General features: G+C 43.6%; 4 protein-coding genes across 5 annotated transcripts; 1 reads left to right on the forward strand and 3 right to left on the reverse strand.

The window, feature by feature from the left end:
* Nucleotides 1-427: 427 nt before the first annotated feature.
* On the reverse strand, nt 428-5,833 carry emx2 (empty spiracles homeobox 2). 2 transcript variants are annotated; one of them, XM_024296474.2, is made up of 3 exons: nt 3,770-5,764; nt 2,624-2,808; nt 428-1,524 (listed from the first exon to the last, which is right to left on the reverse strand). In XM_024296474.2, exons 1-3 carry the CDS (start codon nt 4,158-4,160, stop codon nt 1,357-1,359), a joined length of 744 nt encoding a protein of 247 aa, XP_024152242.1. In that variant the 5' UTR covers nt 4,161-5,764; the 3' UTR covers nt 428-1,356. The 2 variants fall into 2 exon arrangements, with proteins under 2 accessions (XP_024152242.1, XP_036071538.1); XM_036215645.1 differs by lacking the exon at nt 428-1,524 and having other exon boundaries at nt 1,585-2,808; nt 3,770-5,833.
* Nucleotides 5,834-7,209: 1,376 nt separating this feature from the next.
* Nucleotides 7,210-15,778, reverse strand: eif3s10 (eukaryotic translation initiation factor 3, subunit 10 (theta)). The gene is made up of 22 exons (XM_024297145.2): nt 15,572-15,778; nt 15,070-15,260; nt 14,866-15,002; nt 14,633-14,796; nt 14,104-14,303; nt 13,765-13,973; nt 13,516-13,687; nt 13,266-13,370; nt 13,074-13,172; nt 12,887-13,003; nt 12,618-12,803; nt 11,855-12,202; nt 11,676-11,780; nt 11,498-11,611; nt 11,303-11,425; nt 11,073-11,226; nt 10,699-10,880; nt 10,525-10,616; nt 9,897-10,459; nt 9,690-9,822; nt 9,449-9,609; nt 7,210-7,820 (listed from the first exon to the last, which is right to left on the reverse strand). The coding sequence occupies exons 1-22, from the start codon at nt 15,618-15,620 to the stop codon at nt 7,645-7,647; spliced, it is 3,780 nt and encodes a 1,259-aa protein (XP_024152913.1). The 5' UTR covers nt 15,621-15,778; the 3' UTR covers nt 7,210-7,644.
* Nucleotides 15,779-16,617: 839 nt separating this feature from the next.
* On the forward strand, nt 16,618-19,259 carry dennd10 (DENN domain containing 10). The gene is made up of 10 exons (XM_024297804.1): nt 16,618-16,777; nt 16,852-16,906; nt 17,088-17,284; nt 17,350-17,429; nt 17,524-17,672; nt 17,910-18,021; nt 18,089-18,189; nt 18,265-18,372; nt 18,447-18,541; nt 18,612-19,259. The coding sequence occupies exons 2-10, from the start codon at nt 16,861-16,863 to the stop codon at nt 18,777-18,779; spliced, it is 1,056 nt and encodes a 351-aa protein (XP_024153572.1). The 5' UTR covers nt 16,618-16,777; nt 16,852-16,860; the 3' UTR covers nt 18,780-19,259.
* On the reverse strand, nt 18,839-22,165 carry sfxn4 (sideroflexin 4). The gene is made up of 14 exons (XM_024297805.2): nt 21,597-22,165; nt 21,443-21,508; nt 21,310-21,366; nt 21,202-21,228; nt 21,038-21,092; nt 20,580-20,605; nt 20,451-20,504; nt 20,314-20,376; nt 20,152-20,220; nt 19,995-20,085; nt 19,801-19,916; nt 19,648-19,733; nt 19,456-19,573; nt 18,839-19,388 (listed from the first exon to the last, which is right to left on the reverse strand). Exons 1-14 carry the CDS (start codon nt 21,633-21,635, stop codon nt 19,311-19,313), a joined length of 945 nt encoding a protein of 314 aa, XP_024153573.1. The 5' UTR covers nt 21,636-22,165; the 3' UTR covers nt 18,839-19,310.
* Between the last annotated feature and the right edge of the window lie 23 nt (nt 22,166-22,188).

Consider the following 22,188-nt stretch of genomic DNA (forward strand, 5'->3'; position numbering starts at 1 on the left):
AGCAGCTTCGGCCCATTTCAGCCACAGGACTCGATTTGAAACAAAGATCCATTCTGCGCGCGCGCGCACTGCATCCTTCTCTTATCGCGTCGTGAGGGGTAGTCAGATTGTACTAAATTATGTCCAACCAAGCCCCTTTGGATCTACGGATTAAGAGATTAAAGTGGACCACTGGGCAATACCCCCCTCCCTCCCTCCCCATATTACCCGCATGATAATTGCCCCAAACTGATTTGCACTTTAACAAAAGCTCGCGGAGGCTCTTTGTGGCGGGGAAAAGCTCCGCGCGCCGCACTCTCTGTTTGGAAACGCCAAAACTGATCAGCGCGTTTTAACCACAAAATTAGATTTTCTTTCTAAAGCAGGACACCCACCGCCCCCCACTCGTTCTAAATGTAACCAAAAGCCTGCACTTTTGCGCGCAACATATTGATAAAACTTTATTGACAAAATATTGACAATTACATACTTCTTGGAAGTATATTTTGTGTTAAAATTGTAGCAAACTTAACACAAACACAAAAAGTATTTACATTTTGTAAAAGAGTTTGAACAGAAACATGAACTAACATTTCTGTACATGGAATACGCTCAGTGCTTGAAGTTCTTTTTTTCCGTCAATTCTTGCATTTAGTCCAGCAATTCTGGGGGGGTCAAGTCCTGACAGAAGGCTGCCGGGGGCGCAGAGACTCACTGCTAAAGCTTTAGGTTGAAGGAATGTCCCTATACCTTCCCTTTAAAGTTCTGGACCAGAGGGATTTTTTAAAAACTTTAAAATTCACTTTTCTTTCAAATAAAATGAAAGTAAAATCACTAAACGCAGCACCGCTATATGTTTTCACAATCACTTTAACACGAGAATCATTGATTAAAGACTGAACACGCTGGAAAAGGAAGAATCACGACATCTCCGTTTGAAAAGAAGGTTAAAACATTTTTTTCTGTCTTTAAAAAAATGGGTCAAATTCAAAACAACTACAAAAAATCCCATGCAGGTCAAGTACAAAAGCGGGTTTCTTCTTTTGGTATCTCGACTGAAACTTTCAAAAATAAAAATAAAAAAAGCTTCTGAAGTGCAAACGTCCAAAGTGGATGAAAACAGAGCTGGGTGTGAGCGTGAGTGGCGGCTGATGCGTGGAAGGTTCGAGGGACGCTGTCAGTCACGGCTTCCTGGGTCTTTTGGACGGGCGGACCCGCGCGGTGACCGCAGAGCCCGGCGGGTTTGTGTCCCCCCGCAGCTGCCTGGGCTTGGTGCCCTCCCTCTGTCTCTACGGAATCCATCATTTCCTTCATTTAGACGCCTCTACATTTAGATATATGTGTGTGTTTGTGTGTAAATAGATAAAGTCTTGTTTTTTAATCGTCCGAGGTGACGTCAATTTCCTCTGGGCTCGCCTGTTTAGTCGCCAGTCTCCACCTGTTTATGTGATGCGATCCTTTCTTCTTCTGCTGAGACTCGGAGCCCTCCTCCTCCAACTTCTGACGCTTGAACTTCGTCCTCCGGTTCTGAAACCACACTTTTACCTGCGGGGGAGAAATAGAAGGGTGAATATTTCAAAGATTTGTTTGTGCGTAAAAAATAAACCAAACGCGTCAAGCTCCAAAAGAGGTCAAAGTATTGTCCACAAAAATAAAATTAGAAAATTGATAAATATAAACTTAGAACTTATTCTAGAATTAGTATTAACATACAAACACACACGTGACCTGCGGGATCATCAGAAAGAACACTTCATGAAAATAAATGAGTCAATGAAACATTTTTCAAACAGCTGAAAGTTTATATATTTTTTAATGTTTGACATTGTTTAAATGTTTTAAGGAAGAAATACAAATAAAAAGTGTAGCTCTTCCCGCCGTTTACAGGCCACTTAAACGGATTTGTCAATAATTAGTGCCGCGGGGAATTAACAACACAGAGATCGATCAATGATCTGCTCCTGCTTTATTCCTCTGCAGCTCCTGTAGCTCCTAAACGGAAGCGGAGGTGCATTTAATCAGCCTTCAGTGGCCTAATTGAAGTGTGTGACGCTTCATTTCTCCCTTCAGCTCCAAAAGGCCCCGCCGTCCAGAGGAGACACCGCGGACAAAAGGCACCGGCTGATGGGCTCCGACAGCATCTTAAATATGGCGAGGAGGGGAGGGGGGGTCTCTGAAGCCATCTCGCTCTTTGAGTCCTCTGTCCCATAAAATGGTTAACTGGTTAATTTGCCCTCCATTTTGAAAGGCTGCACCCCCCCTCAAAACAAAGTAATTCAAGCCCTGCTGAAATGAGGTTAGGCCTACACAATGACTGTGGATTTGATCCAGCAGAAAGACCCCCCCTGCCCCCAGTCATCCGTCCTCTAAGGACAACGTGCGTTAACGGGCCCCGGTTCAGAGGCTGATTGTATAAAAAATATAATTTTCCAGAAATAAACAAAAACTGCGTCTGTCAGCTCGTGCGTAAAACCTACGGACTCGTGCGTAAAAGCTGCATTTCTGTCCTCTGCTTTATAAAGGGGTGGAAATGACATGGAGGTGAGCCGGTGAGGCGCACGAGCTGAAGACGAAACGTTCCCGGACACACCGGAACCCTCCCCATGGCCTGGCCTGCAGCCGCACCACTTCCCTCGGTTCTTACCTGAGTTTCCGTGAGGCTAAGGCTGTGCGCGAGCTGCTTCCTTTCTGCTCCCACCACGTAATGGTTTTTCTCAAACGCGTGTTCGAGCCGGAGGAGCTGCGAGGGCGAGAACGCCGTCCGGATCCTCTTCGGCTTTCTGGCCAGCGCGTTGTGCAAAAGGAAACTTTCTGGACTCGTTTCGTTTCCTGCAAACCAGACAACGAGAATTCAACGAAATTACCGCGAGGAAATAACAACAAAAACACTCTTTACAACAATAACAAACTGTAAACAAACAAAAAAAACATTCTGAGGACTCACTAGAAAAATCCACACACTGGATGATTTCAAATAGAATATTTACAAAAAATGAAGAAAAAAAAACTATAACTGATCGTACATATGTTCATTTTAAATGACAATGACCAACACCTTTTTAAATGACACCCCCACCCCTCACACCCCCATGAAGGACGGAGACAAAACTAGCACGCGCTCGTTAATAAAACCTCATTTTAAAAATTGCACACATTTAAGAAGCAACGTTTAAATGAAAGAAAAATTCTACATATTTATGGAGATACAGTATTTATAATCCTTTGTTTTTATAATTATTTTAACTTTTATGAAACGACAGTGTTTTTTCACAGAGAAAAAAAAGGGCAAAAAGCCACGGAGGGCAGGACACGAACAGAGGGAGTGCAGGTCAAATTCACTTTCGTTAAAATGTTTTCCAAAGTGTATATTATTTGTGAAGAAAAAACGAAAAAACAAAAACAATTTTAAGTTAAAGAGCGTTAAAATATTTTTCTTGGAGAGGCTGAAAATAAAAATATTTATTCTCATTCGATCACTTTATTTCACGTTTTTGAATAATAAATATTTAACAATGAACATAAGAATAAAAAAATATTGAATTTAAAGGAAACTTTAAAAAAACAGAAGCAACTTTTATTCTGCAAAAATCTTATTTTAAAATCATACATTAATTAAAAAGTATTTTATTTTTTTCATATAATTGTGTTTTCTTGATGATTGGCTCCACAATTGTCTAAAAATTATTATTATAATTATTTTAATATATTTTGTTTTACGGTGTAAAATGCGCAACGCCGCTCCAGCCTTTCTACCACACGTGCGTAAAACGGCAACACTTCCCAAACTCACCTTGAAATCTGTGACCCAAGTACCTATATCTGTGTAATAACCAGGGGTAGAAGGTTGAGGGGTCCCTTTGCTGGCTGGCGAAAAGCGGGTGCGGACTGTGTGAAGATGAAAGCGGGTGTGCGGCCAGCGCGTGCGGCGGGGCCACCGGATGCACCGGCACCGCGGAGTTCTGCGGATGAGACACCGCCTCGGCGAACACCAAGTCCGGGTTCGAGTACACGCCCCTGCCGCCGGAGTGAAAGCCGTTCAAAAACGGGTTCATCTGGCCGGAGTTTGCATAGCTGAGAGCCGCGGGCCTGATGGGCTCCTCCGAACGGGACACCGGAACCGGATTATCCTTCGCCACTAAAGACTCTATCGTAAAACACCTCTTGGGTGTGGGTTGAAACATGGTCTGATAGTCCAGATTCCCCAGTTTAGGTGGAAGTCGTCGCAGGCGCTCGTGCTGTGAAAATACTCCACACCCACGGAAAGGGAAAGTTTTTACGCAGCAAACAAGTTGGAAAAAAACGCAGCGTCGAAACCAAAAGGCGTCCGGCGACTCCCAGACTAATCCATGGATGTGATCGCTTTCCTCAGCAGCTTCGTCCGGGCAGATTTGTTAGTTCATGAGCCTAATTAGCGCTGCAGCCCCATAAACAGCTTCCTCTGAAGGCTGTAATGGCATGGTGATTGGTCGCTGCTGCTGCCTTAAGGTGGAGAAGAGGAAGACGCTTAAAAAGTGCGTCAATGGGAAGCAGGGGCGCGGAGAGGCGGACTCGAGCGCGCAACACGGAACGGATTCGTCCAGAGTCAAGCGACCGCGCACGCGCGCACACGCGAGCACATATCTCCGGGACATTTAACTCATTCATCTGAACCAGAACAGCACAAGGTAGCGCGCAGCTTTGCGTGAGGGCCTGCGGTAAACGCAGCGGGACTATTTTTAATTCTGTGGCACAAACAGCAGATCAGCCGCGCGCAAATCTTTAGTTTTTATTTATGTTTCTCTTATTTTTTATTTTTTTATTTTTCTATTCGTAGAAACTTTTAAAATTATTTTCTTTTTTATTTGATGTTGCGTTTGTTCTGTAATTCCTAACGGTTGGCAGTCAGCGTCTGCCCCTCTTGGGCCCCAAACACCTGAGAGGGTCTGCTCCAGAGTCAAGGCGCTCAGGTGTTCATCCACCTGCAGCAGCGGCCGCGCGCCGCCGGCCTCCGCGCGGGAGGAAACAACAGACGGAGGCAGCCCGAAAATTCACCAAAAGATTCAGAAAAACAACATTTCGTTCATTCTTTAATTTGTTTTACTATGTTTTTATTTTTAAAATGTGTTGTATTATTTGTGTTAAAATAACAAGTAAATAAAATAATTTCTGAAATTAGTGTAAAATAATAAAACATTAAAAGTTTTAACTCTACCCAAAGTGCAGCTAAATAAACATATTTTTAATTTTTAAAATTCCATTAAAATATATATTTCTTTGTAATTTTCCTCTGGAGGTGTTTGTCCATATTGTTGTTTAGTTTGAGCATTTGCTCAATAAAATCCCGCCTTTTGTTCTCGCTGCTGTGTGTCAGTGCTTAAGCCGAAGAGCCAAAGGGAGGGGGCACTGGAATTTGGGATTAAAAAAAACATGCAGATAATTTATATAAAAAAATAATAAATAAAAAAGTTTTATTTTTATTTAGTCTTTTTTTTCTTTTTTGCTATTCATTAATTTGTTAAAGTCTATTCTGGTTGTATGTTCTGGTTCTGAATGATCGTCCCCCCCTCCTGGAAAACCTTTAGTTTCTATGGGGCTCTGTCGCCCCCTGTTGGCTATAAGTGTTATTGCAACAGCAGCTTCGAAGGTTTTCAGCTCAAACTGGAACACCTACTTTCCCCTCCACGGAACCTGTCCTGGTTTATGCATAGTATTTAGCTTTAGTGTTCAGTCTTTGTGCACACAATAGTCCAAACCTCCAGAACCGGATCCCAACCCCAGAACCTCACCTGATTGACATGCAGAAAACTTGATGCAGATACACCTGCAGCACTTTATGAAGAACTTTCTGCAGGTTGGCTCAAAGGAGACAACTCCAAAAAAGACATTGCCAATAATGCCTAAACACAAAATCTTTAACATATGTTACAGTAAATCAAAAAACAAAAATACTGGAGCTCCGGAGTTAAAGAGTGAAGCAGGTTGTCATGTTTGTTTTGAACTCTTCATCTACAGCAGGGTGTCAAACTCAAGGAGCCAAAATCCAAAACACACCTTAGGTCGCGGGACAAACAGGATAAACATTTACAGAACATTCTAAAACTAAAATTTTAAAACTGTAACTTTTGCATAATTATGAACTAGACATATAGCATTACCAATTCACTACGCTAGTGTGAATACTGTCAGAAGACATGAAGGTGGCTGGTGTTAGAGTGGAGGATGCTGAAGACAGTCTTAGATGGACGAAACTGATTCACTGTGGCGACCCCTGAAGGGAAAAGCCGAAAGGAAAAGAAGTGTGAATACTGTCAGCTGAATTTGCCCGCTGAAGATGGTAGTGCTGACAGCTGAAGAAGCTGAAATTGATAGTTGAAACCGCTGAAGCTGAAGCTAATAGCTGATAACACTGAAGTTGATAGCCAGCTAAAATATCAGCTAAATGCCAAATTAGCTTAAAAAACAAAAAAAAAGAAGAAACTTAGGTTGGCCAAAACAGCTAGCATGTAGCTGAAAAAAATAGCTAAACTTCAAAATAGCCTAAAAAACTGAAAAAAGCCTAAATTAGCCAAAAAAGCGAGCATGCAACTGAAATATCTAAACTCCAAAAACAGCCTAAAAAAATCTTAGTAAATGCCAAAATAGTCCAAAAAGCGAGTGGAGTGCCGATTTTTAAAACAGCAACTTTTTAAAACATAATTATGAATAGTTTCAGCCTTTTTTATAAAACAAATACTTGGTTATATCCAAGTGCTATCCTCGTGTTTTAACAGGTTGATGTTTTTTATCCTTTTGATCTGCCCCTTTGTCTTTTAAACTGGTTTATGCAATTTTTGAACAATGACTATTTTATGGCTGGTATTTTATTTTAATTATACCCATACTTGTTTTGTCAAACAAAACAAAAGCCCAGATAAGGACAAATGCTGCTAACTAGCTATGACCAAAAGCATTAAGATATGGGCATGGGACTATTTCAGTATGTCCATGTTTTTATGTGTCCTTATTCAATAAATTAAATAACAAAAACAGGCAGCGTTATTATTCCAGAATAAGTCAATTTAACCCTTAAATACCTTTCAATATTTTACTCTCTATAAAAATACATGTTAAAATTATAAGAGTTTGAAATAAGCACAAGATAACATCGGGCCATTAATAACAATAAATAAAATGATCTGGTGGATCCGGCCCCCGGGCCTTGACTTTGACACATGGTCTAGAGATTCAATCGTTTAAAGACGACCCACAGCCTCAGAGATCAAAGGTTTATTAATAAAGGCTGTTTTCTGCTCACAAATATCTGAATGCAGTGAAACAGAAGAACAGTGGTTTGATTTCAGGCATGCACATCAAACTTCTCACTTCTGGGTAACTGGAGGTTAAGGTCAAATTCAGTGGACAGAAGGACACCAGTCAAACTCATCTCCTACAGAACTTTTCCGTCTAGTCCAGAATATGATTTTATTTGATGATAAATCACATTAGCATGAAGCATTTGCCATTAAGTTTATTTTAGGGTAAAAACCATGGGAGGCCGAGACAGCATCTCAAATAAGCTGAGGGGTTATTGCAGCTGAAGATCAGGAACCAAACACATCCTTAGGAGAGCTAACGGTCTACAGATAATTTGTCAGAAGCTAGTAGCAAAGGTATCAGCTGGCAGCTGATAAATGGAGCAGATGATGTTCAGCGGCGAACGGTGGTCCAACCATCATCATCGGTCTCGTTCTTAGTACGGCGGGGGTTTTCTTTGTCAGCACGCCAAGCCCCTCGCTCCCCATCAGCTTCACGCTCCCTTTCACGGGGTCGTTCCCGGTCCCGTTCCTCCCGCTTCTCCTCCCCTCCACGGCGCCACGAGCCACCTGGAACAAGAGGAGGCTCATTAGAACAGAAGAAAGGCTGTTTTAAAGTCAAACTGAGCCATGGTCAGCGGTAAAAGCGTTTCTTTGCATGATCATTAGTGTTTTTAAACCCGACTGAAGACTAAAACTTCTTTTCCATAAATGAGATTTTGCATTTCTGTAGCTACATTTTCTGAAAGTAGATCCACATCTTGATTTTTTTAGGAAAAATTGTTTTGCTAAATTTCAATTCCCCCAGGAATTTGAAACGTTGCGATTACATCAATTCCTGCAAATTCAACCAAGTCCAGCATTTGAAACCAACTTTTTGACTTTTAAAACTGCTGAGGTCCAACACTGTAGGATCTTTACAACCATGAATCAAATGAGTAGAGTGTCCGTGTGTGAATTTAACACGTGAATTTACTGGGCACGTGAATGTACAGGAGAATTTACTGCGAGTGTGTGACTTTACCATGCATGTGTGCACATACCTAGCCTGAGTGAATGTACCATGAGTGTGTACATTTACCATGTCTGTTAAGATATCACACATACAGCTATAATGTGTGTACATTTATCGTGTGAATTAAGTGTAAATTTAACATGGAAGTGAATTTCCTGTATGTGCAAATTTACCATACATGTGCATTTATCATACCTGTAGAATTATTGTGTGCATGTATCATGTGTTTGAATTTGCCGTATGTGTGAATTGACAATTTGTGAATACTTACCATGTGTGTGAATTTACCAGTAGGTTGTGTGAGATTAATAACCATGTGTGTGAATCTACTGAGAGTGATAATTAACCCTGTGTGTCAATTAATCATGTGTGTGAATTAAATGTGAGTGTGGATTTATTGTATGTGCAAAGTTAACATGTATTTTTAAATAAATTTTGTTTTCAAGTTCCTTGTGTGAAATTTGAGCTTATATAATTTTATCAAATAGAAAAGAAAAGTTTAAAAAACTGAATCATTTTGACAGACGACCTAATAATGTTAAAGAAATGAAAACAAAAGCACTAAATCTTTGATAAAATTATAAAGTATTTCTATGATTTTTAATAGACAGATATGACAGTTCAGAACAAGTAATTATTTTATCTGAAACACCTGTTTTCTAATAATTCTGTGTTAATGAAAAATGCAATTTTAGAAAAAAAAAAGTAAAATATCTATAGTATCTATGGTAACATTTTTGTCTTGAATTTGAGTCGTGGAATCCTGACTAGAAATTTGCTATGAAAAGTCTCAGACTTTTATTCATTTTCTTGCAATAAATAGTTTTCAGTAAACTTGAAAAACAAATGCTTTATGTTTACTATATTGTCCGACAGACTTCAGTTCAAATTCTTTACAAATAATGAAACTTATCAAAACTTTAAAAAAAAACTGACAATTAGAAAAATGCTTCAGGAGCCTGAAGGGACAGAAAACGTATGAACTGGCCAACAGTGACCTCTACTGGACAAAACTGGTTTTAGGTGTTCACACTGACTGGAAAGATCAGTTTTACTGGAGCTGTGATGTTCTGAAAACAGAGCTGAAGCATAAGAACCAGTCAGGTTTGGTCCCAGAAGTTCAATGTCTAAAATGTTTATTTGTAAAAACCTGTGCTGGAGGTTTATCATCTGCTGTATTTACCTTCTTCAGGGTCTCTGGGTGGAGGTCTGTTCTCACGGTCATCCCGCCGGTCTCGATCACGACGATCACGGCGATCATCACGGTCATTTTCCTCCTTGCGGGAATCTCTCCAGCTGCTTCCTCCCTCTTCGGTTCCTCCTCTCCTCCAGGTGTTCTCCTCTCTATGAAGGAGCAGAGCTCCATGAGTGCTGAAGCTTTGATCTGCTCAAAGAGACTCCTAGAGTCAACCACTGAGACTCACCTGTAGGGGCGGCGTTCTTTGAAGCGATCGCTTGTTCTGTCATCTCCGTCTTCCTCATCTCCTTCATCATTAGCCCCCCCGCGTGGCGGTCCCCAGCTCTCCTCTCTGGCCTTCTCCCGCTCACGCCAGCCGCCTGCAGCAGAACACCGTCAGACCTCCAGGTTGTTTACCTCCTCGGATGTCTAAAGTAAGCAGAGTCACACTCACCTGGTCTGCCAAGGGGTTTCCAGGGTTTGGCGTCATCGCCACCTCGGCGTGGTCCATCATCCATGCCCCTCCTACTGCCTCTTTCCTCATCTCCTCCTCTTCTGGGGCCCCAGTCATCATCAGCCCCACGCCTGGGAGCGCGAGACTCATCCATCCCTCTACGGGGACCTCTGTCGTCATCAAAGCCACGCCTCGGGCCACGGTCGTCATCAAAGCCCCGCCTCGGGCCGCGGTCGTCATCAAAACCACGCCTAGGGCCGCGATCATCATCAAAGCCACGCCTTGGGCCACGGTCGTCATCAAAGCCACGCCTCGGGCCGCGATCATCATCAAAACCGCGCCTCGGGCCGCGGTCGTCATCAAAGCCACGCCTCGGGCCACGGTCATCATCCATGCCTCTGCGCTGAGGACGGTCTTCATCAGCGCCACGGCGTGGGCCTCGGTCGTCGTCAAAGACTCTGCGAGGCGCTCGGTCATCTCCGCCTCTGCGAGGACCTTCTCTCCTCAGGGAGGAGGCTTCTCTGTCTTCATTTTCTTCTTCTCGGCCCTCAGACCTCCAGTCCCTACAAAAACCTGCCGTGATTAGATCCCGCCGTTCAGAGGTACGACAGAAGAATCTAAAACTCACCTGTCAGGAACAGGACGGCGCCACTCGGAATCGCCTCCTTCTGTGCGCTTCCTCCAGCCGCCCTCATCCTTTTCTCCTCGCTCCCCCCAGTCCTGAAGAAGCAGAAGGATTTGTTTCAACATGTCAACAAAATCAAACTGAAAAGAAAGGATCCATTCCACAGGGTCGTCCTACTCTGGGCTTCTCCTCTGTAGCGCCCTTCCTCTCCTCCTCGCGGCGGCGCTCTCGCTCTTCTATCTCCTTTTGGCGAGCGCGCTGTTTGCGCTCCTGCTCCTCCAGCTTGCGTAGACGCTCCTGGTATTCCCGCTCCTCCTCTTCTCGCTGCTCTTGTTCCAGGCGTTCACGCTCTTCACGTTCTGTTACGAAAAGAGGAAAGACCGTCAATCCATCCATCGTGGAGCAGAGCTCCTCCCTCTTTTGGAGGTAAAAAGTCACAAGGGTCACATGTGAAACAAATAGTTGAGAACACCGATCCACAGAGAAGCCCAACGTTTCCATGGCAACACTGATATTTTCATGGAACGTTTTGGCTGAACGCTTCCACAAACCTTTCTTGAGTTGCTCCTCGTGGATCCGCTGCGCCTCCTCCTCCTTCTGGCGGTAGAAAGTGTTGCGGCGTTCTTCTTTGCGCTGTCTCTTCCTGTCCTCCAGACGTTTCTTCCTCTCCTCTATTAAACGAGCCTGGAATGCTTTCAGCTTTTCCTGTAAACAAGCAAACATTGATAGTGAACGTCCTCCTGTGTGGCATCCGCTTCAGCTGATGGGTAAACTGAGGCACCTCATAAATGAAGCTCCGCGCAGCCGTTATTTTGGACAGGAAGTTCTCCTTGTCCTCCACCATCCTGGACATGCGTTTCTTGTGCTCCAGGGCTTTCTCCCGCTCGATTTTCAGATTACTGATCTACAGGAACAGACTCATTCGTCAGTGAGTAGTTCTGTCCTTCAGTCATATGCAGATTGTGACTCCACGTACCCGCTCCTCCTCTTGGAGCTCCCACAGCTCCATGTCTTTAACACGTTGTTCTTCATAGGCCTTTATGATCAGAGGGATCTCCTCCACGCGCTTCGCCCTCTCGAAGTAGTCGATCTAAAACAAAATAATGATGAGAAAAATGTCCAAGTTGGCAACAAAAACCCAAAAACTCCTCTACCTTTTTCTCCTGATTCTTCAGACGCTCTTGCAGCTCCTTCTTCTCTTTCTCCAGCTGTTCCACTTGTTTGGCCATGATGAAGTCCGGATCCAGTTCTTCCAGGTCCTTCACAGAACAGAACAGTCGCCATGAATCTCACTTTTTCTACAGAAATTTGAAATAAAATGGGAAAGTCTTACCTCGATGTCAATGTCCTTAAAGGCTTTGGCACCAAGCTCAGTCTTCTTGATCTGCTCCAGACGCTCACGGACGTTCTTCTTCTTGATCTGCTCACACTCCTGCATCATGCGCTCCTTCTCCCTTTCTTTGGCCTCCTGCCGCAGACGCTCCTCCTCCGCTTTGCGTACCTTTTGCATCTCGGCTTCTCGCTGCTCGAGCTCCTCCTTTTCTCTCTGGATGTTCAGGCTCTCCAGACGTTCCTTACGCTCCTCGATGGTCTGTCTGCGAGCCAGGATGCGTTGGTGGTCCTTACGCGCATTTTTCAGGTATGCAGCGATGGCCTGCTGGCTCTGCTCCTCACGTTCTTGCTGTAACCAAAAGACACAGAGGTTACAGAATGACAAGCATTCAAGGCTGTAGAACGACTTCCATTATTTCTTCTTAGATGCAGCAACATTTTACATCGAGACCGTGTCACTTTTTGTTCTTTAGTTCATTTGCTGCTGCAGCAAATGGACTAGCCAATAAGGAACTACACTGTCAGGTTGGTTGGAAAACATGTACAACACCGGCCCTCGAGGCCCAGAGTTTGACACCCCTGCTTTAGACTATGAATGGGCTAAATGGATGTTGGTTTTAGAACCTCCAGCAGACTCCCAGAGATGGTCATTTATTCTACCTAGAACACCCAGGAGCATTGGTGCAACCAGCTGCACAACCGAGAAGTTCAGTCAAAATCTGCAGCCCCTCCAAAAATAATCGGCCCCGACAGGAGGCACTCACCAGGATGGAGGCGGGTTTGATGACATGGATAGCTTTGGCCAAAGAAGAAGACATGGCCGTCAGCTGGTTCCTGATCTGCTCTGACGGCATGTTTTGCAGGAACGGACCAACAGGAGAATCCTCTTTGGTCGAGTAGTTCAGATCTGAGCCGAAGCTCAGAGTTCGAGAGGTGTGATCAATTCTGACCTATAAGGCAACCAAGACATTGGGGTTAAAGGTGATGAGAGCAGGATGAAACTCCAAACCATCCCCGCTGGCTTAGACCTTACCTGCAGGTCACAGTGACGCGCTGCATCCACAATGGAGCGCTCCAGCTGAAAAGCATCTACAAACGGGACCAGGGAGGCCAGACGACTGAACTCGATGCTTTGGTAGATCTGTGCAACCTATCAGAATGAACCAACAGGTTATATAAAGACACAAGTGATCCACAAAAGAACAGCAGCTGAAGCTCACCTGCTGCAGCAGCCGTAGGATGGTGTTGTTCTGCAGGTGGGGGACATACTGCTGCAGGTCCGGCTCCTTCTCAGCCTGATCTCTGACCCAGTTCAAAACCTGACGACAAAATATGAGACAGAGAGACATTCAACACCAACTTTTATAGATGTGTATTCTCTGTCCTCAGAGCAGTGAAAACTCATAGTTCACCTTGGTCACTCTTCCACTCAGCTTCAGAGGATGGAAGTCCACCTCCAGCCAGTTGTAGAGCTCTTTCACTTCCGGTACAACATACTGGAGCAAATTAAATCGTACCTAAAAAGAGTGGAAATAAAGCACATAACTATCAAACTACAATAAAGAAATAACCCTGAACATAAACTTCAACATGATGTCAAAGAAAATGTTATAACTGACTGCAGAGAATCTACATAAACAGCTGGTTTCAAGTGTTACAGACCATGTCATTGATCAGACTCTGGCGAGTGGGCGGAGACTGCAGGCCCAGGAGTGTGGCCAGCCGCCGGTGTTTCTCCACGATAATGCCGTCCATGTCCAGCAGTCGAGCGATGTCCGTGCGCTCCGGTGTGATAGGAATCGACAGTGTGGCCAGGAGGACTCTGGTGGACATCCTGAAAACCAAACACTAGAATTCACTCCGACGCCCCCAAAATAGAACCTTTCAGAACGCTAAGAGTCACCCAAATACCTTTGCATCTCTTCCTGTGTCAGATTCTTGCGCATTTCTCTGGACAGGTGATAAAGTCGGTGAAGGGTGCAAGAATGGAACAGAGCATTCCCAGACTTCCAAAATACAGTGGAAACTTTGTTGTAATAGTTAGCCATAAGCTGAGGTTTTGGGGGCTTTTTTGAGAGAGCAAACAGCCCGTGAATGTCCTCCACGGCCTTAAAGGCTTCCTAAAGTAAAGGGGGGAAAAAAAACAGTTAACACTGCCCCAAACATCTGTGAATGCCGATGTGGTACAAGCTGAATGTTTAACCAACAGAGTACAAAAAAAGCCCATTCAGGACAGAGGACAAAACCAACCTGCCAGAGCTCCATGCTTATGGCGCTGTCCAGCTGCACCAGGCGCGTCTCCAGGTGCATGGACTGGCTTTCCGGGTTGTTCAGGTTGATGGCTGTGCTCTGGTTGTGATGTCGTTGGATTTGACCAAGATGCATACGCAGGTTGTCACAAAGTTTGCGAAATTCTGCTTTGCGGGTGTACTGGAGGCAGAACTTGAACGCTGCAGAAAAGCAAACAGAATCTTAGCCTTAAAGCTGAGCAAACCCCAAAATACAGCTATCAGGTGCACTACTGCACATCTGGGTACTTTCTTTACTATTGAGAAGTATATACATAAACAATCTATGCTCTTCATGCAGATAGAATTTTCTTCAAAAATGTATCATAAAAACTCTTCCCCTGCAACATTAATCTACTCAAAAATCTTCTGTATTTTCACTGAAGCTAAACTAGATTCATTTTTTCAAAATAAAGTAGGAAACACGTAAACAAGTAACAAAGGAAGTTAAACTAAAGGGCTTTTGTTCATTTTTGTGAACACCTGCCTACCTTGCTGGGCGATGTCATGGTACAGACGCTCCACTTTGGAGTTATTCCTCAGAAGGTCGAGGCACTGGCGGTATGACTCCCACAAGAACTTCACCCATGGAGTGAGCAGGAGGCGATCCGTACGGTCTTGAGTGTCCTCTCCACTCACGGCGCTCAGGAGCACGCTGTAGGTTTGCAACAATTTAGACAAAGATCTCCAGCACACTTGACACAACATCGGAGAGCAGCTTCACCTTTCTGGGGTCTGGATGTTGTCCAAGTCCTCAATGTCAAGGACCATCTGCTGGGACTCTTCCTTGGCAGTCTCCGTCTTCTCTTCGGCCAGTTTCAGGTATGCCCTCACCACATCCTCAAGGGATTTGATGTTAACCTAGAATGCATTCATGGCATGAGTGTCAGACACGAGCATGAAGCTCAACAACCCCACATTTACTCACCTGCTGGCAGATGTTCTTGTATTGGTAGAGTCCTTCTTTGGCCAGGTGACTCTTCCGAAGATCCACACAGAGCTCCAGGTATTTGAGCATGATGGGTTCGTGGATCTTCTGCCATGTTCGATGTTTCTTGCTCTTGATGACATCATACAACACATCCAAGGCTGGCTGCTTCTTACCAACCTCGAGGAACTCTGCAGACGATATTAAAGATGCGTGAAACTAGGAAACGTGATAACTGAATAATGCTGAAATGAAACTATAGCCCACATCAGAATTCCCTTCTATTTCTCTGAAAAACGTGCTCAACTCCATTCAGAAAATATCACAGGCTTATTTCAACTGTCACTGGTTCGAAAGCCATTTTCTATTCGAGTGCTCCTCTGCCGGGGCCTAGGCCGGGGGTGTACGCATGGCTCAGAGCTGTCTCGCGCCACGGCGTTAACGTTAGCCGTTAGCTTAAGCGCCGCCTAGCAATGTTCAAATAAACCTGACAAGAACTCACCGTTCGCTCGTTTGAGAGCATTTTCTGGGCGCTGGAAATACGCCGGCATGGTGGTTAACTCTTCTGATATTCAAAACGGGCTGACTTTGAACAAATTTGGAGAAAATCACCAGTCCATCAAAGCCACGAACTCAGCAAATGCGCTGGCTAAGAAAAAGAGGTTACATGGAACGGCCTAGCTGGCGTTGCCAGATTCTGCTCACGACACGTTTTCCCCCTTGCATTGCGTCAGTTCATTTATAAAGTAAATAACGAAAAAGCTTTTAGTCACAATTATTCAATTTTTAATAATGGAAAACTGTCGTAGCCTTCTAGTTTTGTTCCATATACCTTCTAGATGCATTTTTCTATAATGAAATTAGTTCAGCATAAAGAACAGGAGATGAGTTTTGTACCATTTTTTAATGTAAAAAAAACATTTATGAGCGGGAAGAGGGGCTTTGATTTCTGTTGGGAAATTATTATTGTTATCTTGTATTTCATTGCATTAATTTAGTCATCTTACCTCAAGTCACACTTAACGTAATAAATACCGTTCATAAGCTTTGCACAACTAAAAACACATCATGTGACATTCACATGTTGAACTAAACCAAACGGGGGTTTTTGACTAATCTGGCAGCTGTGGATCACTAGAGTTCCCGTATGTGTCGATGTGAGTTCCTAGTATTGCCTTCACTGCCCCTCCGAAACATGAAACACTATTTTTAAAACGTTTCAAAAGCAATCGTGTTTCAAAAAACAGAACATATATACTTAAACCGTTCAACATATTAGACCTCACTGTCTCTAAAAATGCTTCAGAACACAATACTTGTCCTTAAAGTTGTATGAAAATTCGTATTCACGTCTGTACATCTGAATAAAGCCAATTTCTCATTTATAACGTAAACTTATTAGGAGAAGTATTCCATTTCAATTGTATTATTCTGTTTCTTTCTTTTTTCTTTCTTACGTGTGTCATATTTTTCAAGAAATATGTGTCTTAAGATCAGTTTGCATAATTTTCTACGATTCTCGTTACCCTAAACGCGCTTCCTCATGGACAGCTCTGATTGGCTTAGAGGATAATGGCCCCGCCCATCACAGGCGCCCCAACCCGGAAAAGGGAATCTATTCTTTAGGGGTAAAAGTCTGGATTCTTGAAGCAGCGGTGGAGGATTATTGATCCTGTTCCTGTGCTCCTACTTTGGTGGAGACCTGAAGGTAGGTCGGTGATCCCACTGAGTCCGGAGCGGACAGGTTCCTGACAGGTAACGTCTGCCTCTGAACTCCCTCAGGTATGGGACATGGCAACAACTGAGGCGCAGTGGATGTTGAGCGTGGGTTTAATTGGTAAGTTTGGGGGCATTTTCCCGCTTTCGATCTAAAGATTGGAAAACAGTCACATGACACAAGCGTGACATCACTGGTTCCTCAGCAGAACTTCTGCATGTCTGAACTGTGGGGTTAAAAAAATAAAAATAAATTCATGAATTGGCAGAAATGATGCTGGTCCTTGATGTTTCCTCCACAGAGAAAGATGTGAACGGAGACACGCTGTGGGTATGGTGTTACCCGTCCGTGGGTTCTGATCTGAGGCAGGTTTTGCTGAGGAAGTGCTGCCTGACCCAGGAGAGCCGACATTTCAGAACCTTTGTGTTTGGTCAGTACAGCCGCAGCTGGTACTACATCAGCACAGTGGAGGTTCAGGAGCCCACAGCTCTAACCAAGGTAGCACCGCCCACATCTGGAGAAATCTGCTTGAATGAGAAGGTTTGATGATTTGTCCTTTACAGGTGACCCATTTCTCTATTGTTGTTACATCAAAAGATTTCAACCCTGAGAAATATGCCGCTCTCAGCAGAATACTCTGCAGGTAAAACTTATGTATTTTTTTATTTTTTATTGTGAAATGGTTTACGTGTTACTTTTTGGGGACTGCTTTTATTTTGAAACATTTTGTCCATCAGGATGTACATCAAACATGGCAGTCCCGTAAAGATGATGGAGGCGTACATCGCCGTTCTGACCAAAGGAGTCTGCCAGAGCGACGAAAACGGCTCCTTCCTCATTAAGGACTACGATGTTCGTAAAGCTTACCTGGCGGGTTCAGTCAAAGGTAAGACATGGCGTGGGGATTGGTCTGTTTCAGTGTGACATCATCTTTATTCAGATAATATACAGAGGCGTTTGTAAGTTCAAATGATCATCCTGAGATGTTTTTATGACCAAGTTGTCAGAAAATCTCCATCTTTGTCACATTTGTGCACACGTCTTCTAGAGCTTTTGTTTGTTCAGATTCAGTTTTGTAAACCTGGAAATTGTTCTGAAGAAACTCTTGTCTGTTCTTCCTCAGATGTTGTGTCTCAGTTTGGAATGGAGACCATCATCCTGTATACAGCCCTGATGCTGAAGAAGAGGATTGTAGTCCATCATCCTCGGATCGAGGCCCTGTTGGAGTTTACCAGGTAAAGAAGCTTCTGACGAACTGTGGAGCTGCTGTCTTTGTTGACGACTCTTCGCTGTTCCCTCCAGAGCTCTGCCAGCACTGGTGTGGCACAGAAAAGACTGGTCCATCCTTCACCCGTACGTTCATCTGGCGGAGGTGGAGCTGGAGGATCTGAAGACATGTCCCGGTGAGTCTGCTTCCTGTTGAATCTGTTTATTCTTGATTGATTTTCTTCATAAAGGAACTCTGGTCTTCCCTGCAGGATACGTGGCAGGATTTGTAGATCCAGAAGTGAGCAATAGATCCGACTTGTTTGACGTTTTCGTGAGTCTTCCAGATAGTGTCATCACTGTGTCCCAGAGTGCCAAAGGTACAGAGTCTTTAAGACAACAACAGTGCTTGTAAAGAAGCTTTCAAAGTGATGCTCCTCCTTTCTCCCCTCAGATGCCATGGCTATGGGGAAGTTGCACAAAGACATCGGTCACGTTATCGTCCAATCTGCAGAAGATTCTGAAGGATCTGACAGTCAGGTCATTAAGGTAACGCCTCCAGACCAGCAGCTGCTACTACGCATCAGTCATTTTCAAATGACCTTCCATTTCTTCACAGGACATTTCTACAAAGACAAAAGAAGTTCTTGCCACCCTGGTAGCACTAGCCAGTGAGTGTGAAGACTCCAAGGTCACGCTGGAAGCCTTGAAGCAGCATCATTTCCCCCCCGCCACAGAGAACTTCCTCTTTCATTTAGCAGCAGCAGAGCAACTTCTGCGGATTTGATCCTGAGATGCTGCCGACTCAATGAGAGCGTCAGGAGCAGCAGCTTTTAACTTAAAGAGAAGTTTTAACCTTTTATTTGTTGCTACAGATCCAGCTGGAAAACCTCCATGTTCCCTGCATGTTTTCATGCTCCACGATCATCAAACCTTCACTGAAGACGTGCATCACACGTGACCAGCATTCACTGCAATATTGGGTTAGTGGTTAGAAACCGTGTGGCTCTGATCAGAAATGCACAAAATGTTTTTTGTAACAATTTTATATTTTCCTAACGGCATCAGAGCCACAAAAGTCTTTAGGCCACTGAGACGCAGCTTTTAACAAATGTCTAAATCGGATCGATGCTCTTTGATTCTGTTTTATTGCAGTGTAGTAAACAGAAACTTTTAGTGATGACTGTGACGGTTGTTGTTGAATCCGTTTCTGGTAAGAGGCTCATATTTTGTATTAGTCCACAGCTCAATAAAGTTTCTATGATCATCCGGTGATGCTGTGTGATGTCACCGGGAGAGAACATTGCTGCTGTCATCCTTACAGTCCTCTGTGGTAAAAAAAATCTGTGCCGATCGCTCCAACTTGAAGCTCCGCCTCCAGGTTTTCCCTTTTTATCTGCAAATCAAGGTCAGAGTCAGAGAGTTCCTCACAGGAAAAAAAGCAGCAGGACTGAGAAGCTCACCGTTCCCAGCTGAGGAAAGATGCTGAAGGAGACGGGAATCATCAGGCCGAAGACGAGCATGGCGCTGACGTGGCGGCAGGGCGCCGCCAGCATGGGATTTCTCTGGAAAAGCCGGGTTCTGTGAAGGAAAGCTCAGTGCTGATGGTGACAGGAGCAGACATTCACACATAGAGGATTTTTATGAAGACTTACCTTTGTAAGAATAAAACTAGTAAATTAGGAACAGCGGCGGCTGTACCGAAATGTGCTGCTCTTGATAACGCAGTTTCCCTCACAGCCTAAAAGAAAAAAAAAAGTTTAATTGGAACTTTCTTGACTGCAGTGATGCTCCTCCATCGGTTTAACCTTTTCTCCAGCTGCTTTAGACATCCCAACAGGGTTTCCATGGCAATCAAACACGCAGATCCCGCTTTCCGTCTCCTCACTTCTGACGGTGTACACGTTGAGGAAGGCCAGAACGGCTGGAGAGGAGAGTGAGCACAGAGATCACATGAGGATGTTCCAGATGCAACAAATGCACCATAAACCTCCGCTCTCACCTGACAGTGGGATGGGTACCACAGTCCTGCAGACTGTCTGCACAGCCAAACTTCTGATGTTGAGTCTGTTTATTACAATCTGTGGAAAGGCCTAAAAACACACAAATATGAGCAGAGAACTCTAGAAACTCGAGATTTACTCTGAAGTTTTACTCACTGCTGCAACTGATGTATAAGAAACTGTTCCTGCGATGAGCAGCAGCTGAGTCGGAGACGTCTTCCTAACCTGGAGACAGGAGCTGCTTCAGCTTCACGTGAAACATTTGCCCATGTCAGAACATCAGGATTCATGTGGAGAAGTCTGGTTTGAGAGCATCACCTGTTCTGCCGAGGAGTTCCTGTTAGCGTGGCTGAACCCGGCGTTGTAACTCTGTAGTAAAAACTGAAAGTACACTTTTGTAACTTCTGCAGATTTATTGAAATACTCCTGCTGCTGTAAAGACGGACTGGGTTTACCTGCCAGAACAGAGCAGGTTTGACTGTCGTGTGAGGTAAAAGAGAAGCAACAACCTGAAAGAAAAAGTTCAATTACTGACCAGAAAACTGAGAAAATAAAGTTAATTTGAACAACATTTAAAAACATACCACTGGTCCAGCTATGGGTAAAAACGCTGAAGAGCAGCAGACAAACCAAACAGAAGAATTATTATGAAAGTCTCTCATAGACACAAACACTTCAAAGATATTCTGTGTTATTTGCATAAAGACAATAATATGATTTTTAGTTAACTAACAGTGTTTTTTTATTAATCCAATGAATGAAGATTTCTATAGTTTGGAATCATATGGAATCATATTTTTATTTGGGTTCTTACTCAATGATGGGATTTATTTTTCTAAAACAGATGCAAAAAGTTTATTTTGGAATTTTAACAGACCTTTAAAAATATCAGATCTCTTAAGATCAGTTTTTTCTTTGACAGCTTATGTTGTTTTTTATTTAATTTTGTATTTAATGTAGTAAAAAGCTTTGTTAATCATCTCTTCCATTTTTGAAATGATGGTTATTTTTGAGGAAAATGTAGAAAGTCTTGTGCGGTTACCTGGAGCGCGGAAAAGCAATGGAATAACGTCCCCAGAATCAGCGTGGACAGAAGACTGGAAGAGGTGGATTTCAAAATAGACATGTTTAACACAATTTTCACATGAAGCAGAAACACTCCTGTGGTCAAATCAGACTAAATCTCATGTTGTTTTCAAAACTTACAAGACTGAGGGTCACTGAAGGTTTCTCCTGGATTAGAAGACAGAAATAGATTAAGAACAATCCAGAAGCTCATTCGGTTTCCTGAGCTCTGCTTCAATACTATCACACCTTTTCATGCAGCTTTTCTTCACTGCCCACAAGAGTGTGGACCTTCACTATTTCAGGCTGGAAAGATCACAGAGAGAAGATCAAGATTTCTCCTCCTCCCCCAGCATCAGATCACCTGAGCTGCAAGACTCACATCAGAGGCCAGAAGCAAAGACGGATCCAGGAGGTCAAACCACATCCGAACCCGACCGAAGAAAGACTGGAAGAAGATTAACTCTTTACTCCATAATGTAATGAATGGATGGATGACAGGTCTGCATGACTGAACATAACAGCAGCAGACTTACCAGACTCTGCGTCTTCAACAGCTGTAGATTTGGATCCATGAGAACAAAGATCAGATGTTTTTGAATGACAGGTTAAATTTCACTGCAGATTCAGCTCGTGCTTTTGAGGTCATGCTCTGTTTGGGGACTGCTTCCGCATTTAGTCACGTGATAAACAAGGGGCGGAAAAAGCGAGTTTTTTTTTTTTTTTTTTTTTTTCTTAAAGGGCCAGACCATGAAAAATCCACTTGTTTGAGCTATTAAGTGTATTCTACTGTTCATTTCACACAATAAACAACCTCAAAGTGGTATTTTGATCCGTTCTCGTGTTTTTTTATGCGCTTTCAACAGCAGCCCCTCCCATACCCACAAGACCATAGACATAAAACATACGGATGAGACACGCAGTACGTCTACCTCAAGGCAGAGGGCGCTAGTGAGTCCAGCGAATGTGACACAGCTGCTAAAGAATGATAGAATAAGTGGTGATCAAGTGAAATGTCCTCCAGAGACTATTTTCACGTCACGTAAAAGGGTATATTTTGTTTAGGATGGATTTTCCACCGTTCTACTGTATGTCACTTGTGTTTTGAAAAAAAAAAAAAAAAAAAAA

This window comes from Oryzias melastigma, linkage group LG15, assembly GCF_002922805.2.
Source record: "Oryzias melastigma strain HK-1 linkage group LG15, ASM292280v2, whole genome shotgun sequence".
Lineage (NCBI taxonomy): Eukaryota > Metazoa > Chordata > Actinopteri > Beloniformes > Adrianichthyidae > Oryzias > Oryzias melastigma.

What these genes read in the sequence shown, in the direction of transcription:
- eif3s10 (XM_024297145.2), bottom strand. Translation starts at nt 15,620, where the DNA reads ATGCCGGCGTATTTCCAGCGCCCAGAAAATGCTCTCAAACGAGCGAAC. An exon ending in TCCTACGGCTGCTGCAGCAG is followed by an intron (nt 13,004 to 13,073) that starts GTGAGCTTCAGC and finishes TCATTCTGATAG; the next exon opens with GTTGCACAGATCTACCAAAG. An exon ending in ACCCAGAGACCCTGAAGAAG is followed by an intron (nt 7,821 to 9,448) that starts GTAAATACAGCA and finishes CTCTTGTTCCAG; the next exon opens with GTGGCTCGTGGCGCCGTGGA.
- dennd10 (XM_024297804.1), top strand. Translation starts at nt 16,861, where the DNA reads ATGGCAACAACTGAGGCGCAGTGGATGTTGAGCGTGGGTTTAATTG. An exon ending in GTTGAGCGTGGGTTTAATTG is followed by an intron (nt 16,907 to 17,087) that starts GTAAGTTTGGGG and finishes TTTCCTCCACAG; the next exon opens with AGAAAGATGTGAACGGAGAC. An exon ending in CTGACAGTCAGGTCATTAAG is followed by an intron (nt 18,542 to 18,611) that starts GTAACGCCTCCA and finishes ATTTCTTCACAG; the next exon opens with GACATTTCTACAAAGACAAA.
- sfxn4 (XM_024297805.2), bottom strand. Translation starts at nt 21,635, where the DNA reads ATGGATCCAAATCTACAGCTGTTGAAGACGCAGAGTCTG. An exon ending in GGAACTCCTCGGCAGAACAG is followed by an intron (nt 20,221 to 20,313) that starts GTGATGCTCTCA and finishes TCCTGTCTCCAG; the next exon opens with GTTAGGAAGACGTCTCCGAC. An exon ending in CTAGTTTTATTCTTACAAAG is followed by an intron (nt 19,574 to 19,647) that starts GTAAGTCTTCAT and finishes TTTCCTTCACAG; the next exon opens with AACCCGGCTTTTCCAGAGAA.
- emx2 (XM_036215645.1), bottom strand. Translation starts at nt 4,160, where the DNA reads ATGTTTCAACCCACACCCAAGAGGTGTTTTACGATAGAGTCTTTAGTG. An exon ending in CTTGGGTCACAGATTTCAAG is followed by an intron (nt 2,809 to 3,769) that starts GTGAGTTTGGGA and finishes TCTGGTTTGCAG; the next exon opens with GAAACGAAACGAGTCCAGAA.